Consider the following 18164-nt stretch of genomic DNA (forward strand, 5'->3'; position numbering starts at 1 on the left):
AAGAGATTTAAAGACGATAAAGGGCGAGAATGTCTCCTTCACCATCGCAGCAAACGGGCAGCCAGAGCGACGGTACAAGATTACAAATGCTTTCACCAGCCAAGAAATAGGACTATCGCAGTACACCTACCCTGTCACCAAGTTGATGGATAAATATGTGCACCTGCGCCAATTACCTATCCCGCTCATAGACGGCGCTACCCCGACCCTGCTGATAGGCTCCGACCATGCAGAACTCATAGTCCCGATTGACCGGGTCCATACAGGCCCCCGAGGCTGTCCTGCAGCAGTCGAGACCCGCCTAGGGTGGACCCTACAAGGCCCCCTCGCTAAATCTCTCAACCGAACAGCAGCCACTAGCTGCCTCCACTCCAGAACGACAGAAGAAGACACCACTCTCCTGCAGCATGTCGAGAGGCTATGGACCCTAGAGACAATGCCCTTTAAGAACGAAAAGAAAGATATTCGCTCTAAAGAAGACATTTACGCCATCAACCTACTCGAGCAGGGGACAAAGAGAGTCACAGTCGGCGGAGTGATGAGATACGCAACTCCACTCCTGAGGCGAGAGGGAATGCCCACCTTTCACGCAAAGAAAGACGCCACGGAGCGCTATCTATTGAACACGGAGCGGCGCCTAGCCAAAGACCCCGCTCAAGAGAGTGTGTACCGAGCTGAGATTGAGAAGCTAATCACAGCGGGACACGTAACAAAGATTGACATTAAAGAGGCCGATCAGACGACCGAATCATGGTACGTGCCGCATCACAAGGTCCATCACAACGGCAAGGATCGCATTGTGTTTAACTGCAGCTACCAGATCGGATCCCAAAATCTGAATAAAGAGCTCTTGCCCGGCCCCACACTCGGCCCCTCCCTACTAGGCGTGTTACTGCGCTTCCGCCAGGACAAGGTGGCTATCAGCGGGGATATCAAAGGGATGTTCTTGCAGGTGAGACTAGTAGAGGAGGACAAGCCTCTGCTGCGGTTCCTATGGAGAGAGAGGATCGGAGATGAGAACCCAGCCATCTACCAGTGGGAAGTACTCCCCTTCGGAACCACATGCAGCCCGTGCTGTACTACATTTGCACTACAGAAACACGTCACAGAGGACCCAGCAGCAGATGAAGAGGTCCAACACAGTGTGAAGAACAGTTTCTACGTGGACAACTGTTTACAAAGCGTTTCGACTCAAGAAGAAGCCGAGGCTCTCCTAATCAAGTTATGCGCCTCCCTGATCAAAGGCGGCTTTGATCTCAGGCAGTGGGCCAGCAGTGACCCGCACGTATTGCGCAGCCTCTCCTCCGCGGACAAGGCTGCCAGCAGCGAGACCTGGATGGCGACAATCCCAGGAGAAGCCCAAGAAATGACACTAGGACTAGTCTGGCGCTTCAAAACAGACTCGCTCCACTATAGACACAAACCCTTGGCTCCAGAGCAGGGAAGGTCGACGGCGATACCGACCACCAGACGGAGTGTGTACAGAACACTCGCCAGACAATATGACCCGTTGGGATGTATTCTACCTTACACCACCAGGGCAAAGATGATTGTACGAGCACTATGGGACAAGGACCAGGGCTGGGACGACCCAATACCCGCACACCTTGCCTCAACATGGAGAGAGTGGGAGACGGAACTCCGCTCACTCCCAGGCGTCAATATACGCCGCAGCTACTTCCCATCCACAGTGAGGCCAGAGACATGCGAGATTGATCTACACGTCTTCAGCGACGCCTCCGAAGTAGCCTACGGATCGGTGGCCTACCTGCGTGCCCAAGAGAAGGGAGGAAAGATACACACTGCTTTCATCCTGGCCCGCTCAAGAATAGCCCCACGTAAGCAACAATCTATCCCACGTCTAGAGCTCTGCGCAGCCCTCGCAGGAGCGCATCTAGCCACGTTAATCCAACGTGAACTCACCATTCCGGTGCACAGAACAATCTTGTGGTCAGACTCCACGACAGTACTCACATGGATCAAGTCTGATTCATGCAGATACAAAGTCTTCGTGGGAGTCAGAGTCACCGAGATTCAAGAGTTAACAGAAGCAGCGAGCTGGCGGTATGTGGACACCAAACACAACCCAGCTGACGTCATCACCCGGGGAATGTCTCTGGATGACCTAACCCGTCGCAACATCTACAGTGACGGACCAGAATTCCTCAAGCTCCCGGAAGGAGATTGGCCTACGCCCACCCCGCGGGAAGCAAGTAACGAGGAGGCTGAGAACAAGAAACCTATGTTCTGTGGACTGAGCACTGTCGCCTCCACAGACCCCAACATAGATGACTGCATTACCCTAGAGAGTGCGCAGCAAAGAACATTCCTGCGGCACCATCCAGAGATTCAGTCCACCACTGACATGTCAGCAGCTGACTACGAAGAAGCAGAACTTCTTCTACTACAACGAGCCCAGAGAGACTCGTTCCCCGATGAGCTAGACTGTCTACAGGGAGGAAACCCCGTCCCATCAGACAGCAGACTGATTCACCTGGCACCAGAGAGTGACGCCCATAATCTCATCAGAGTGGGTGGTCGCCTGCGGAGAGCCCCCGATCTACCAGATGACATTAAGTACCCGATCGTCCTGAACAGCCGACACAAGGTCACAGAGCTGATCATAAAGAAATACGACGAGGATGTACACCACGCAGGAGCAGAGAGAGTCTTTGCGGAGATCAGACGTCGTTATTGGATATTGCAAGGGAGAGAAGCAGTACGGCGCTTCCAGCGAACCTGTCTAGACTGCCGTAAGTGGCGCGCGCAGCCCAGCATACCACGGATGGCTGACTTACCCCCCTGTCGCCTCCGAATCGGCGACAAGCCATTCCACTCCACAGGCATGGACTGCTTTGGCCCGTTGTATATAAAGAGAGGAAGAGGCACCGAGAAGCGGTGGGGTATTGTATTCAAATGCATGACCACCAGAGCGATACATATCGAGCTCCTTCCGACCATGAGCACAGACTCATTCCTTATGGCCTTCCGAAGATTCACATCACGGAAAGGAAAACCGTCTACATTGTTGTCTGATCACGGGACCAACTTCAAAGGCGGAGAAAGAGAGCTGAGAGAGAGCTTCCAAGCTATGGGCCCAGAACTTAAGACCCACCTCGCTCCATCCCAGATTGACTTCCAGTTTAATCCCCCGAACGCACCCCACTTCGGTGGAACCTGGGAACGAGAAGTACGTTCTATAAAGACAGCCCTGTACGCCGTACTTGGGGCCCAGACTGTGGCGGAGGAAGTCCTAATGACAGTCCTCACGGAGATCGAGGGAGTATTGAACTCAAAGCCCCTCGGTTACGTCTCCAGTGATGTAGCAGATGTCGACCCAGTCACCCCCAACACACTCCTAATGGGGCGGCTGGACCCTGCGCTACCCCAGACAATGTACAGGCCCGAAGAAGCGAACGGCCGAAGAATGTGGAGGTACAGCCAAGTACTAGCTGACAAGTTTTGGAGCAGCTTCCTACTTCACTACCTACCGTCTCTACAGACCCGCCAGAAGTGGGTAAAAGAGAGAGACAATTTGACAGAAGGAACAGTCGTCATGATTATTGACCAGTCACTACCCAGAGCTATGTGGCGGAAGTACTCGTCCAAGGGCGCACTTACACACGTCCCGTGGCGAGGCTCATAGAACTGCCCCGACTCCCAGATACTATCGATGATGACCATGACCCCATGACTTTGTGAGTTGACTGACCCTTACAGCGGACCTTGAGTGGTAGACAGTGCGGTTAATCTGTCTCTGCTTAGCTAATTAGGTGGGACTAATTAGGGGGCGGCTGTTGTGAAGGATCAGATTAAACCGAATATGTATATTTATTTATATATATATATTTAATTGTATTTGTATATCGTTTGATATCCCCTGTATATTCCTTGTACAATATGCACTGAATATCCCTTTAGTCTACTAAACAGCCCATAATAGTTTCATTCTACCATTGGACGAGAACCTGGCGCCAGGTTGCCATACCCCTAGGTCCAAGTTCAATCGTGCCGCCTAACATGTCGTGGCAAGCCCCGGTTCCGCGCAGGAATATGTCGGGCGAAATACGAATGGTACTATTTGTTCATAGCGCATATATATATGGCGCAAGTAAAGTAGAACTTTCTTTTTAGTCCAGTTCTTTACCCTCCAACAGAGTGACAGACGCGAAGCCTCCCCACGACGCACGTGTGGTGTAGTAAGGCCTACTTGGCCCCAGAATAGGCATTGAGATATCGTGTAGATTAATAGTTGAATAGTCATAGTTTGGCACTATACCGTCGAGTTGGACGTATTCTATTAAGATAATAATAGTCTATTTATGTATGGTGCATCGTTCGGTTAGAGTTCTAAAGTTATCAGTACCCCCATCGTTCCTGACGTTATCTGGACGCTTAACCAGGCTGAGCAGACCCCTAGTGGTGCTTGCATCCGAGGAGCTCCGGGCCAGGGCGACCGGACCTGTATATTGGATTACTCTACCCGGACGACGGCGAGCCTTCCACGGCTTGGATTATGCTTTGGGTGCTTTGATTATTCCATGGATAAAGGCCAACACTGCGGAGTGTTGGAACTACCCCCCGGAGAGGACTCCAGGTGAGACGGCGCTCTACACCAGTGAGGTCGCCTCACGTCTCTCCGTTGTGGACCGGCAGCTACCGTCCACAGAGGGTCCAGCTGTATTCGTCTGCGGACCGAGGTTCTGTGGGCACCGTGTTCAAGACTTTGAATTCTCCCAAGACACCGTCGGCCAGATGGGATACCGCCAGCGGCTTCTCTAACCCCCCCCTCCTACTGTCTTACAACCAGCGGGACCCCCCCCCCCTTTAGTGTATCCAGCTATAATCATTTAAGTACCATCGCTATCGTTTCCTAAATATTCCAGGTTGTATACTTACTCCCTGCGTAACCAGAGATTGGACATTCAATGTTGATTTACCTACGAATACTCATTTGCCATAAAAGTGCATATTTCATATTTCAAATCATAAATGTAATTAAGTGAATGTTGTATATACCTTTTGCTATATTAAACCTTCGATTTGGTACATTTGTGTGGATTCGTTTCATCAGGTGGGAAAGTGTTCATCATACTTATATCATGTACTGGATGGCCAGAAGTTAAAATACAAGAGGTAGTGGTATTAAATACCATATCTAACAATACAGTCAGGGAATTGTACCCCTCAGTTACAACTACCACACTACAAAGGGTTAACCTTTCACTACCACACAGAAGGTGCTGAATGATTTTTCACTTTTGGTCAATGTTAGTATGGTGTTATTCACCATCAAAGATGGAAAACAAATCTAATAATAATAATAATAATAATAATTTATATTCTCCTTTGGTTCAATACAATTTACATAGTAACAGACACAATATTTCTGACACTGGGAATACATTCCCTGAGGTCCATATATGTCCCAGATACCAATAACATGCAAATGGACCTTGTAGAAGTGGAGCAATCTTCCATTTACTTGGGTATGTACTTTTAGGCAAATCTTCTGAAATATGGCTAGGGCTTAACAGGTTAAGGGTACCGACCGAATGGACCTGTCTCAAAACCCTGCCCCTTTTCTTGATCCTCCAATCACAACTGTCGCTTACCTCGGACAAACTTGGTTTGTCCGAGGTAAGCGACAGTTGTGATTGGAGGATCAAGAAAAGGGGCAGGGTTTTGAGACAGGTCCATTGCATCGGTAACTACCGAATACCGATTCACACTTACTGTTACTGTCCCGTCTCTTGGGTCTTTGGAAAGACCAGACAAGGTCAGAGGAGTTTGATCATATTTACTGAGGGTGGTCAGATAATGTTGATATTTAACATTTAACACATTTAAAAACACGAGACATGATCATGCAATTTATTTTGTGTGGTGTGTTACAACAATAAATAACAAAATGTAGAATTTTACTTTGGTTAAATAGTTTTACAACTGACATTTTAAAAGGTACCGTTGGGTACCGATAGCGAATTTCAGGAACTGGCACAGGTACCCGTATCGGTTCAAATGTGAACGGTACCCAACCCTAGTCTCCAGTAAAATTAGATACCTTCTTTTGTTATATTATAATATTTATTAATCCCTGCATGGGAAATTAAATCATCAGCGTTTGACCCATCTTAACCACAGTAGCAGGGGGGGCAGGCACCACACAGACCTACTCTGCCAGGACCTCGCTCATTCATTCATTCAATCTCTATTTAATCGCAAAAGATCACTGAGAGCAAGCTCTCGTTTTCAATGACGTTGAGAATAGCGCATAATAAATACAAAAACAATATAGAAACATAAAAGTCAATCATTTAAAACAATTTAAATTGACTGAGATGAAACGGTTGGCTATTATGGATTTAACCTGACCAATGGATACTCAAGTATTGAGTTTTAAAGTGCATTGCAAAACATTCCACGTGTCAGAGGCACAGGAGCTAAAAGCGGATTTGACTAATTCAGTGCAAACTCTGGGGATCTTACTGTAGGTGTAGGCCAATCACCAATGGTCAAGGGCAATGGCAGCAGTGTATGTTCAGTAGCATGCATGTTTTTTGGTGTGGGAGGAAATGGAGGTAAAGACACAGGGAGAACATGAACACTCTGCTGTGAGGCAACAATGCTAACCACCACAACGCCACCCATAATGTTCAACAACAACCATAGCAATAATAACACGCAATACTGAGCAATACTGTAGCCGTAGGTGTCCTAACATAGATGCCTATTACTTTGGATTCAGACTGAGAGAGCTGGGACTGAAATGTAAATCATTGATCTCTGTCACTCAGGAGTTTGGCAATTTATTTGTCTTGGGATTCATTATTGCATCAGATGAAAAGACACTCCATTGCTTCTGCTGAACTAATCGATGCTTCGCATCAAGAAACGAAATATGACCATCTCATGCAACCTCACTGGGTAGCTACAAAGAATATCATGCGTTATTGATTTTCTGCCGTCTAGACGTCACTAATGGTCGAGGTAAATTAAAGCTCTATTTATTAGCAACCCTGCCTGTTCTGTCATAGCCCATTCTCTTGCTTTCACTCTGATCTAGAAAACCTGAAACACCCCCCCATTCATATTCATATTCCCATAGGGTGTACAGCCAAAAACAACGCTCCTTCTGCCAGAGAAGAATGTATGCAAGTCCAGAGAAAAGTTATTATACCCTTTTTTTCTTCTTTTGGAATAAAACCTGAAGCCATGCACAATGAGAACCTTCGGCCATTAATCAAACCAGTGCCAGCCCACATACGCCCACGCCGCAGGTCTCCCTGTAAATATTCAACTGCTGCTCAACACTGATCCACACGAACACCAATATAGTTGGACTGTGTTTAAGCGATAATCCTCAGCCTCGGGGTGGGGGGGGGGGGGGGGGGGGGGGGCGGGGGGGGGGGGCTGGCTAGAGGAGACGGCTCACTGTGACGTGGCCCCTGCTCTCCTCAGCCCTTTCCACTCTACGATAACAGCATACCTGTAATTAACCCCAAAGTCAACTTAATTCCAAGGTAAATGCAAATGTTAGGGGGGGGGGGGGGGGCAGTGAGACTTGAGTACCAGGAGACAGGACGGGGCTTATAGCAGCCGCTGTAACAAAGACCACGTACTAAAGATGGACTGACAAAATTTATTTTTTTACGAGACTGCTGGCTCTTTGGACTGGCTATTTTCACAAGGTAAATAACAGCGCCGGCCAGGAGTTGTGGGAAACCGTAAAGAAAAGTAAGTAAGTAAGTAATTTATAAGTAATTTAGGACCTGCTCCGAGGTCATCAATTGGCACACATGCGATGCATGCATGCAATCCGTATCTGCGATTAACCCATCCCGTCGTCCTTCCCCCCAAGGGCAGCCGGGAGCAGACAGGCACAACGTGAGCTGCGCCAGGGGACCAATCCAAGTGCTCCTGTCCGTCTTCGTCAAGGACGCCACAGCGTTAGCGATCTTGTTGTTGTGCATGTTTTTCCATTGGGTTTATCTTATCGGGGGGGAAACCCTTGCGAGCACGGGTTTAGTCATTACCGCGGAGGTTAACGCGGGTCTCCCGCGTGAATGGATGACTTTTGACTACAGGCTGGTATCTGCTCAGCAATCTTATAGAGGGAAACGTGCAGGCGGGATTTTTAATAAGCCTGTAAATGATTCAGCGTGATTGAAAGGTTAGGACGGCCATGGAGGAGAAGAAGGGGGCAAAGGATTGTTAACCGCTGCTTCTGCATTCCAATCATCTGGAGGTCAAATTCTAGCGCCTTATTGGGTCCGACTCCCGACACCTCCCCCGCCAGAGGTGACAATAGGGAGGTCAGCGGGGGTGAGGCCGGAGCTCATGATCGGAAGACCACCGGTTCGAGCCCCGGTCAAGGCCGTTGTCGGAAAGTGGTGTTGTTGTCCAGCAGGGGGCACTCTGTCCTCTGGACTTGTCAGTAACAATGCCCCTGTTACGGTGATAGGGACACCCTATAGTTGCGAGTGCCGTCCTTCGGATGAGACGCTAAACCGAGGTCCTGACTGAATTCGGTCGCTAAAGAACCCAGGACACCTATCGCAAAGAGTAGGGGGTTCCCCGACGTTCCTGGTCAAATTCCCAATCAGGTCTCTGACATCAAGGCCTCCTAATCACACCCCCCCCCCTTAATTGGCTGGTATCCATCCCTGTCTCCTGAGCCGTTCAGCCATTGTGTAGTGTGATGTGTGCCTGGTGCCAGTGTATGGCAGCCATTGAGCCTGCGTAGCCCAAGGTTGGGTGCTACCAGTGGTGGTGAAGGAGGCTAATTCCACCCTACATTGTGGGGAGCTTATCTAGAAAAGCGCTATATAAATGTAATGATCATTAATTCGTTCACTCAGAGAGGGGCGGGCCCCCGCGCTCACCTGTCCGTCAGTGCCGATGGTGCCCCCGCAGTCGCTGAGCAGCTCGGACATGTCGTAGTAGCTGGTGAACTCCCACAGGCAGGCCTCCAGGTTGAGGTTCCGGTAGAAGCGCAGGGCGCTCGAGCCCCTGAGGGAGGCGCTGTACTGGTAGGGCGACGTCTCCCCGATCACCTCGGGGTTCCGCGTGGCGTCGGTGAGGAAGCCGTGGCGGGTCTTGACCTCGGTGAAGTCCAGCAGGTTGGAGCAGCGGTGGTTGCCGACGCGCGTGCCGTCCGGGCTCAGCGTGAGCTCGAAGTTGGACAGCGGCCGGGTCGACACCACGGGCAGCATGCCTTTGGGGAGGGAGACACACACACAGCTTTCAGAAATCAGAGATCAGAAACAAAATGGAATATAAACTAAATTAACATAGCAGCACAATAGAATAGAATAGAATTATAAAATAAAGATAGGAATAGGCCAGGGCTGTACAGCTTTCATACCGGGGGGGGGGGGGGGGGGGGGTTATACTGCGTCAACGCCAACGCAATGCGGTGGAACCCGGACAATGAATACAAAGTACATGTGGGTTAAATAAGCTTTGGCTGAGAGGAGTGCTCTCCTCTGGCCAGCTAGGAGACGCTGAGCAAGAGGCGGAGACAATTGATATATTGGTAATATTGATATTATATTGGATATATTTATATCAATTGGTATAGAGAGGGGTGGGGGCTGTAACCATTGGCCTCTCGGCTAGGTAGGATTTAAGCTATTGTTTGGGGCAACCAAAATGGATTCTTCAACGGTAACCTATAATTAGAATTCGGTTGATGTGAGCAGGAGCACGAGAAAAAGCACGGCGAGTCGGCGACCGATCAGAATAAAAAAGTAACAGAAAGAGAAGTACAGGTAGAGTAGGAGACCAGAGATAGAGACAGTGATGCAGACCACAGACGGGGAGAGAGAGATTGATATTCTGGCTTGATACAAAAATACATCCCCAGAACACAATCTGCTCTTCTCGCCCTCAGAGTTTCTGAGACTCCAGCTGCTTTAGTGTGTTCAATAATACCGTTGTGATTGGAATTTCTGAGAAGGGAACAACAGCTACCGGAGAGAGCTATAGAGTCAAGGGATTCCATTACGGAGATCCGTCTGAAAGGGTTAAGGAGGAGCCTCACACTGGATAATGGGCTTGACAGCGTTTATCTTTTCCCTGATAAGCAGCATGACAGCCAGCCAGACTCCCCTCCAAAGCAATTTCCCCACAACAATGCGTCGTCCTCACCGTCAATGTGCGGCATGGTGACAGTCAGCTTGATGAGGTTTGGATGGTCTGGGTCCTCTGCTCCTGTGTAGCGCAGCTTGGCAGTGAATGGCTCGGCACCCACTGTGCCCATGAAGCGAGGCTGGCACATCCCTGCAATCGTGCCACATGCACGCATCAATCACTTGCACTTGGGTTGGGATGTATAGCAGGACTGGTTTACAGTGTCGCAATTATTAGAAAATAAATACATAAAATGGCAACTGCAATCCAGTTATGGTAAAAGAAAATAACAATACAATAACTTTTTTTTATTTTTTTTACTGTAATTAGATTACAGATACTATAATAAAAGGTCATTCCTTCATTATTGTACATGGGATATCTTCAATATGAAATATTGAGTAAAGTTTTATATGAACATTTGTCTGTTTAGCCTTCATTATTTGGCAAACAATCCGGTATGTAATTGAAAGTAATCAGATCACGCTCATTCAGCCACATTTGTTTTCTGTGAAACCACCCACACAACAAGTATTTGATCCTTTCTTCCCGCAGTCGGGGAGAGCACACTGTGTGCCAGTGTGGTAAACTGAAAAACAGAGCCAAACATCATGACTAACCATCGCGTTGACTCATTCCCAGAGAGAGATGAGCCCATGGAGGGAGGGAGAGAGAGAGAGAGAGAGAGAGAGAGAGAGAGAGAGAGAGAGAGAGAGAGAGAGAGAGAGAGAGAGAGAGAGAGAGAGAGAGAGAGAGAGAGAGAGAGAGAGAGAGAGAGAGAGAGAGAGACACTCACCTTCCTCCACGCTGATGGCCGCGATGGGGCTACTAAGCTCCAGGCCCTCGTCCCCGTTGGAATTCACGGCCCTGGCCGCGCACTGGACTCTGGACCCCGCGTGGAAGTAGACCGAGTCCAGGGTGATGAGCTTGGAGCTGGTGAAGAAGGTGTCAAAGTCCACCTCCCTCATGGGGCTGGTGACGCCGTCGGCGCCCGTGGGAGCGCTGACCAGCCAGCGGTAGCGTGTCAGCGTGTTGTTGATGCTCTCGCTGACACAGATGGAGCCCGTCTTGTCGTAGTCTGGGTACTTGGGGTTGCAGGCCTGGAGGAGAGAACGGAACGGTAGCGTCAAATACACGGATAAAATAAATGAGCCAGACGTCGCCTGTCAACGCCGCTGACGAGCCCCTCGAGGGACCGTGATAATTGGGCAGAGTGGGCACACACAACCACTGAGCGCTTTTCTCATTAGCGTCGTTTACCTGTGGTGTGTGTGAAGACAGATAAAAGGGCCTCATTAGCAGGGCAAGATGAGAGAAAAATACATCATCTTATTTTTTGAGGCGAGCTGGACGTACGGTGACACAGATCACGGGGTATCCGGCCACGGGGTGGTCGTCCCTGGTGCGGTCGTCCGCGTCGTCGTAGTGCAGCAGCGACACCACCAGGGGCACGGAGGGGAACGTGACGTCCGCCATGCTGTTGGTCTCCTCGATGTAGATGATGGCTTTGCTCATCTGGAGAGTGACGAGGACAAACGAGGCATTAACACACACACACCGACCATCGTCCGAGGACAACGTGCGTCGCTTTGTTGTAACCGGAGTGTGAATTATGGGAACTGCCTGAAAGGAACAATAATCTATACTCTATCTAAAGCGGGGGGTTCTCAACGTTTTGATGACCGAGGGATGATTTAGGGAGCCAACATTGGATCGAGGAAAGCCCACGATGAACTAAGGTCAAACTTTCTACCTCTTTCTGAAATCGTTAGCTAATGTACCTGCGGCATCTGAACAACTTGGTATAGTTCACACACTCGTCTGAACACATTCTGTGCATTGGTTTAATGTTCACCTTTGTCTCGGCGACCATGTTCTCGTCAGGCTTCAGGTGGACGGTGAAGGCCTCCCTCATCTCCCTGACGCCGTCGAACAGGATCTCCACCTCCACGTAGTGCTCCGTGTCACCTTCCTTGAACACGATCTCTGCCGGGACACAAGACATTTTGTGGATCTTTCTCATGTCACACATCTATACACACTATTATTATTATTATTATTATTATTATTATTATTATTATTATTATTATTATTATTATTATTATTATTATTATTATTATTATTATTATTATTATTATTATTATTATTATTATTATTATTATTATTATTATTATTATTATTATTATTATTATTATTATTATTATTATTATTATTATTATTATTATTATTATTATTATTATTATTATTATTATTATTATTATTATTATTATTATTATTATTATTATTATTATTATTATTATTATTATTATTATTATTATTATTATTATATTAATAATAATTACTATCCTTGCAGCAGTAGAGGCCTGTTATGGAATGTCTGGAGAGTGGTTACCTATGGTCAGTGGTGGAAAGTGACTTGAGTATAATTCATTTTAGGTATACTTTGTACTTTTACTCCACTACATTTCAAATTAAATAGGGTAGCCTACTTTTTTACTCCACTACATTAATCTGAACCCATTAGTTGTTACTAGTTACCAGTGTGCGAACCATACTAGTTAACTCGTTTTTGGCGTCCAATGTGTTAAAGGAGCACTTTGCCATCATCAGAGGACACTGAAACCTTGTGTTGTGTTAATTACAGCTCAATTGGAATGATGTAGATGGACAACTAGAGATAAGGATTGCAATTAGGGATTGCAAAATCTTTATCTGCATCATTTCATTGAGCTATAAGATGATTCAGTGTCCTCTGATGACATCACGGGAGGAGATATTCAAATTCATTGACTCGCGATAACTGTCAAACTAAACTAACGTGTGCAAAACAGTGAAGTACCCCTTTAAGTTTGACGGTCATTTCCTTTAAAAGCCAAATTTCCCTCGGATGAATAAAGTATTTCTATTCTATTCTATTCTATTCTATTCTATTCTATTCTATTCTATTCTATTCTATTCTATAATGTATTTGCTCAAACTCTATTGTATTTTCAGTGAAGAAAATACAGCAGGGAGATATGATGGAACAGTTCATCTCCAGTTCCAAAAATAATTCATATTTAAACTATTAGTCATCATTATCTCAGCCAAGACAGGCAAAACCAAGTGATGTACTATTTGGTTTATGAAAGTGAGTGAGATACAGGCCACTTAGGAAACACACTTAGGGGGGGGGGGGGGGGGGGATTTTGAAGAAATAATTTAATAAACGATCGATTCCTCCCGGGCAGCGTGTTGAAGTGTCCTTGAGCAAGACACTTAACCCCTAACTGCTCTCGATGAGCAGGTTGGCACCTTGCACGGTTGCCTCTGCCGTCGGTGTGTGAATGTGTGAGTGAATGGGTGAGGAACAAAAGCTGTTATATAAATGCAGCCATTTACCATTTATAAGACATCTTGTGGATGTCTGTGCAACAATCTCTGTATGAGACTGAGAGGCCTGTGGCTATTCTCATCACCTAGGAAAGAAAAATGCAATCCAATTGTGTTGTTTGTGAAGTCACCCTCTACGTTTTCTGGTAGAGCGGCATTTGTCAGACTGTTCTCTACATAGAGCTGGACATGAAGTATAAATCAAAAGATCCATAAACAGTAATGAACCCTTCATTAGTGATCCGTCTTCTCATTCTGGCCGGCATAAGCAGCTAAATAATCCAACTTGTTCCACAGCCAGCCGTGCACCAATGGAAAGGCTATAATGGCCCTCCTCTCGTAGAACACAGTTGAGCAAGCCTGATGTAACTTATCAAACCTTCCCACAACTCTATGGGAATATATGCAAAAATGTCCCGTCTAGAGGTTAACAATGTTGTTGTTTTTTGTATAGGCTTTTTGTGTAGTGCATTCACAAATGCAACGCTTTGTGCCATGTGGGGAAATTGCCTTTTCAAAATTCTCCTCTTGCATCTCTATTTGGTCTGTCTGTGATAGTAAAAAAACAGTTTTTTTGTCAGGATAATTCACTGCAACATTAAAGGGACGGGAGACTGTGATTGTAAAAACAGGTCTCAGTCAGAATAATTCACGGCAACATTAAAGGAAAGGGAGGCTAAGAGCCTCAGAGCCTTCGACTTCCTGTGCAAAAAGAGAATCTGTACGCTGTGCACGGAGCTGTGAGCTGTAGCTGTGAGCTGTAGCAGGAGGACCCGTGTTGCAGGACGGCAGGCGCAAGAGGCAGCTGAAGAGTTCAAACCCAAACTGGGTGTATTTCATGATGGTCATGGACAGGCGGGATATCAGGAGGCAAATGAGAGCGCACTGGCGTCTCTAACTAAACAAGACAGGAAACATAATTACTACCAATTGTACCGACTAGTAAAGACGGGAATTAACACTAACCGACTCTAACGCGGACTAATGATCTGACGCGCTGAAAAGGGGAGAGTAAACGTAAATATACACGGAGGAAATGACAAACTAAACACCTTGCAAACGAGGGGGCAGCTGGCGAGACACAAACTACAAGAGAGACGCTGGGGAGCGGGGGAAAAGTCCAAGGCCTGGGAGAAATGGGAGACACACAAGGGAGTCGGACGAAAGTGCGCGAGGGAAAAGTGGGCAGGAGGGGCAGTCCGTGACACAGAACACTACGCAACTGCGACGAGATGTCGGATAACTGCTGTTGATGCGGTTTGTTGATCGTTCAACATTCTAAATGCACTGCCTGCTTTGGGGACACGGAATCCTTGCGTTGTGTTGAGTTAATTACAGCTCAATGCAATGATGTAGATGAAATTGACACAACACAAGGATTCGGTGTCCTCTGATGACGTCACGGGAGGAGATATTCAAACTCATTAACTCCCAATAACGGTCAAACTAAACTACTGTGTGCATAACAGTTTAGAGCCTTGGTATATCTGTTAGATTATGTGCAAAAATAAATCTGCATTGTTTTTCGGTGAAGTGCCCCTTTAATATATCTGCTCGAACTCTATTATATTTTCAGTGAAGAAAATACAGCAGGGAGCTCCAGCAAAAATTCATTATAATATTCATTATCTCAGCCACAATTGGCAGGCCCGATAAGTCAGGACAAACCAAGTTATGTACTATTCGGTTTATGAAAGCCACTTAGGAAACCCTTTCAGAAAGAAAAAGGTTGTAGGAAAAAATGCATGAAAGTTGTTATTCCATGTCAGCTCATCTGTAGAAAATGTACGACTCTAAGATATTTCCAACTATTATAGATTCCTTAGGTGGTTATGAATATACTAACGCAATGCATTATAACAGTTAATGAAAGGTTAAAGGGGACATATTTTAGTGCTTTTCAACAAGTTAATATAGGTATTTGAGGTCCCCTAAACATGTCTTTGAAGTTTGTTGCTGAAAAAAACACTCAGATTAAGCTTTCTAGTAGCCTCTACACCTCTCTGCTTCAGTCCTGTTCTCAACAAGCTGTTACTATGCCTGTAATGAGTGTGGCTTGTTTTATCGTAGAAATACTACAGTTCACAGGTTCGCAAGCCTGTACCGTCAAATGAAATTCAGATCAAACTTTCAGACTAGACGTTGCAGATCAAATATGACTCGACAAGGTCCAACAACAGCATAGCAATATTCTCATACATTTTTTTGTCAGAAACATATTTTAGGTTCAACTTTAGGTCGGAAATAGTAGATTTACGTGCAAGCAGGCTTCTTGTACATGCACATACTGTACACACATGTTATTAACTACAGCAGGGGTGGCCAACCAGTCAGAGACTAAGAGCCACAAAAATTACTGTGGTACCACAAAGAGCCACACCATATACCAGCGTTTCTAAACCCGTTTTTACAGTCACGGCACCCTTCATGTGTTTATAGGTCTCACCCTCTGGCCTCTGAAGTTGCTAATGTCTTTTTTATTTGGGCCTCACAGGGTTAAAAGTACCCTGTGAGACCCACGGTTGCAAAATTACAAAATCACTTTTAGCCATTTAAAAAAAGAATGTTTATTTAAAAGAAATGAAGCACATGTATAGTCAATTGGTCCTGTTGTTCAGCCTCACAATGCTATTTGATAGTAAATGTGTTTATATGTCCCACCCTCTGGCCTCTGAAGTTGCTAATGTCTTTTTAATTTGGGCCTCACAGGGTTAACCTCTTAAGCCCGAGATATACTGTAAAAGTGTATATTTTCAGCATTACGTTTGTTTACCAATTATTTTAACTGTTATTAGTGAAATATAAGATTATAGAAATCTCAGGGCATTGAGTCGGAAACCGGCGCATATTGACAGGAGGAAGTGGCGCAGCCAAAAGTGAGTGTAGTCTTTTGAAGGAAGAGACTCAAGGCTTTCGAATTTCGAAAAACTACCCTACCCAGCTCCAGTGATGCCACAGATTACTTGTAAAAATAATCTGATTACTGATTACTCCTTTAAAAAGTAATCTAGTTACTTTACTGATTACTTGATTATCAAAGTAACTTATTTACTTTGAAAGTAACTAGGTTACGAAGTTGTCGTCGTCCCCCCTGCTGTTGCCACAACATAAGAATGACAACAGTTTTTTCTCTCTCTCTCTCTCTCTCTCTCTCTCTCTCTCTCTCTCTCTCTCTCTCTCTCTCTCTCTCTCTCTCTCTCTCTCTACCAAATCCATTCTGAGACAACGGACTCAGTGCGTACTCCGCAAGTCGCGCGTAACATGAATCTCTCTCTCTCACTCTCACTCTCTCACTCTCTCTCAAGTAGCCAAATTACACTATAAAACAAACTGGATCGTTTATTTAACTTCATGCTGAAGCCATTCTAAAATCAGCTATAAACGTAAACATGTGTGTGTGGCTGTGTGCGTGCGTGCACGAGCGCACATGAAATGAATGAATGAATGAAAACTTTATTTAACAGATTGCAGAATGGGTACAATACAGTACGGCTCAATACATACAATTGTTAAGGGGATGCAGACCTGAGAAAGACGTTTGTCTTGTTTCCATCAGGGTCCCCCATTTTCAATTCATATAGACATATATGACATACATGACATACAGATAGTCAGTACTGCTACATCTATACATTTATGACATACCAGATTTGCAAATACAGTACTTTTTGTGATACAGAAGGAGTCAAGAAAAGGGAGTATATACATTTGACGTAGAAACTGTACATTGGAGGAGGTTGGGTGGGGGGGTTGGGTACATTGGGATATTGACAACCATACTGGGTAATTTACATTGGAGGTGGTTGGGGGGGGGGGGGGGGGGGGGGCGGGGGGCACACTGTATAAACAAGTAACACTGTACATTGAGGGGGGGGGGGAGGAGACACTGTACAAACAAACACAATTGTACATTGAACATCTCCAGTCTAGCTGACTGTACCCCTGGCTCTCTTATCATCAGCATTATGAGATAGTAACTAAATAGTAACACACAGCCACTTGGAAAAGTAACTGTAATCAGATTACTGGCTTGTAAAAAGTAAGTAAGTTAGATTACTATTTACTGAAAAAGTAATCAGATTAGAGTAACTAGTTACTTAGTAACTAGTTACTGGCATCACTGCCCAGCTCACACCAGCCCCTGTCAATCATCTGACTTCTGGATTTACTTTTTTATTTCTCTTATTTTTTGGGATTATCTCCCACAAACCTGAACGTTATTGCCATAAAACAGAACACAGTTAGTTTCTCTACCTTTCTGTGAACGTCTTGCAAAACACGGTGTTGCAATACGATGAAAAATGGTGGAGAAATTTACATTATAAAAAAGATGGCAGAATTCAGTACTGTATCTACAAAACCTTCTGTTTAATCATCTTCCCTTTATTCATTTGCTTAGATTTTTCAGGTCTGGTAAATTTTAGCATGGTGTTATTCACAGTCAAAGAATTTTTTTTTTTTAAATAGAATTGATATTCTCCTTTGGTTCATTACAATTTACTCAAGCCTAGTAACAGACACACTATTTCTGACACTGATCCATATGTCCCTAGATTCAGATACCAAGAACATGCAAATGGACAATTAAATTTTTTTTAAATGTTTATTCTACGTCCTTATGGAATGAGTGACAAAAAAAAAATGTATGGATGGAAGAG

The 18164-nt window shown here is 45.7% G+C and overlaps 1 protein-coding gene across 1 annotated transcript in view; it reads right to left on the bottom strand.

Moving 5' to 3' along the window:
- Positions 1 to 18164, bottom strand: part of LOC311238326 (FRAS1-related extracellular matrix protein 2-like) — a 156519-nt gene that overhangs the window by 18446 nt on the left and 119909 nt on the right. The window contains exons 12-16 of the mRNA XM_084326355.1: positions 11990 to 12120; positions 11491 to 11649; positions 10931 to 11234; positions 10153 to 10284; positions 8886 to 9217 (exon numbers count right to left, since the gene is read on the bottom strand). Coding sequence (XP_084182481.1) covers positions 8886 to 9217; positions 10153 to 10284; positions 10931 to 11234; positions 11491 to 11649; positions 11990 to 12120 — 1058 coding nt within the window. The remainder of the gene's footprint in view (positions 1 to 8885; positions 9218 to 10152; positions 10285 to 10930; positions 11235 to 11490; positions 11650 to 11989; positions 12121 to 18164) is intronic.

Source organism: Notolepis coatsorum (genome assembly GCF_963971535.1).
Source record: "Notolepis coatsorum genome assembly, chromosome: 1".
Taxonomy (NCBI): Eukaryota; Metazoa; Chordata; class Actinopteri; order Aulopiformes; family Paralepididae; genus Notolepis; species Notolepis coatsorum.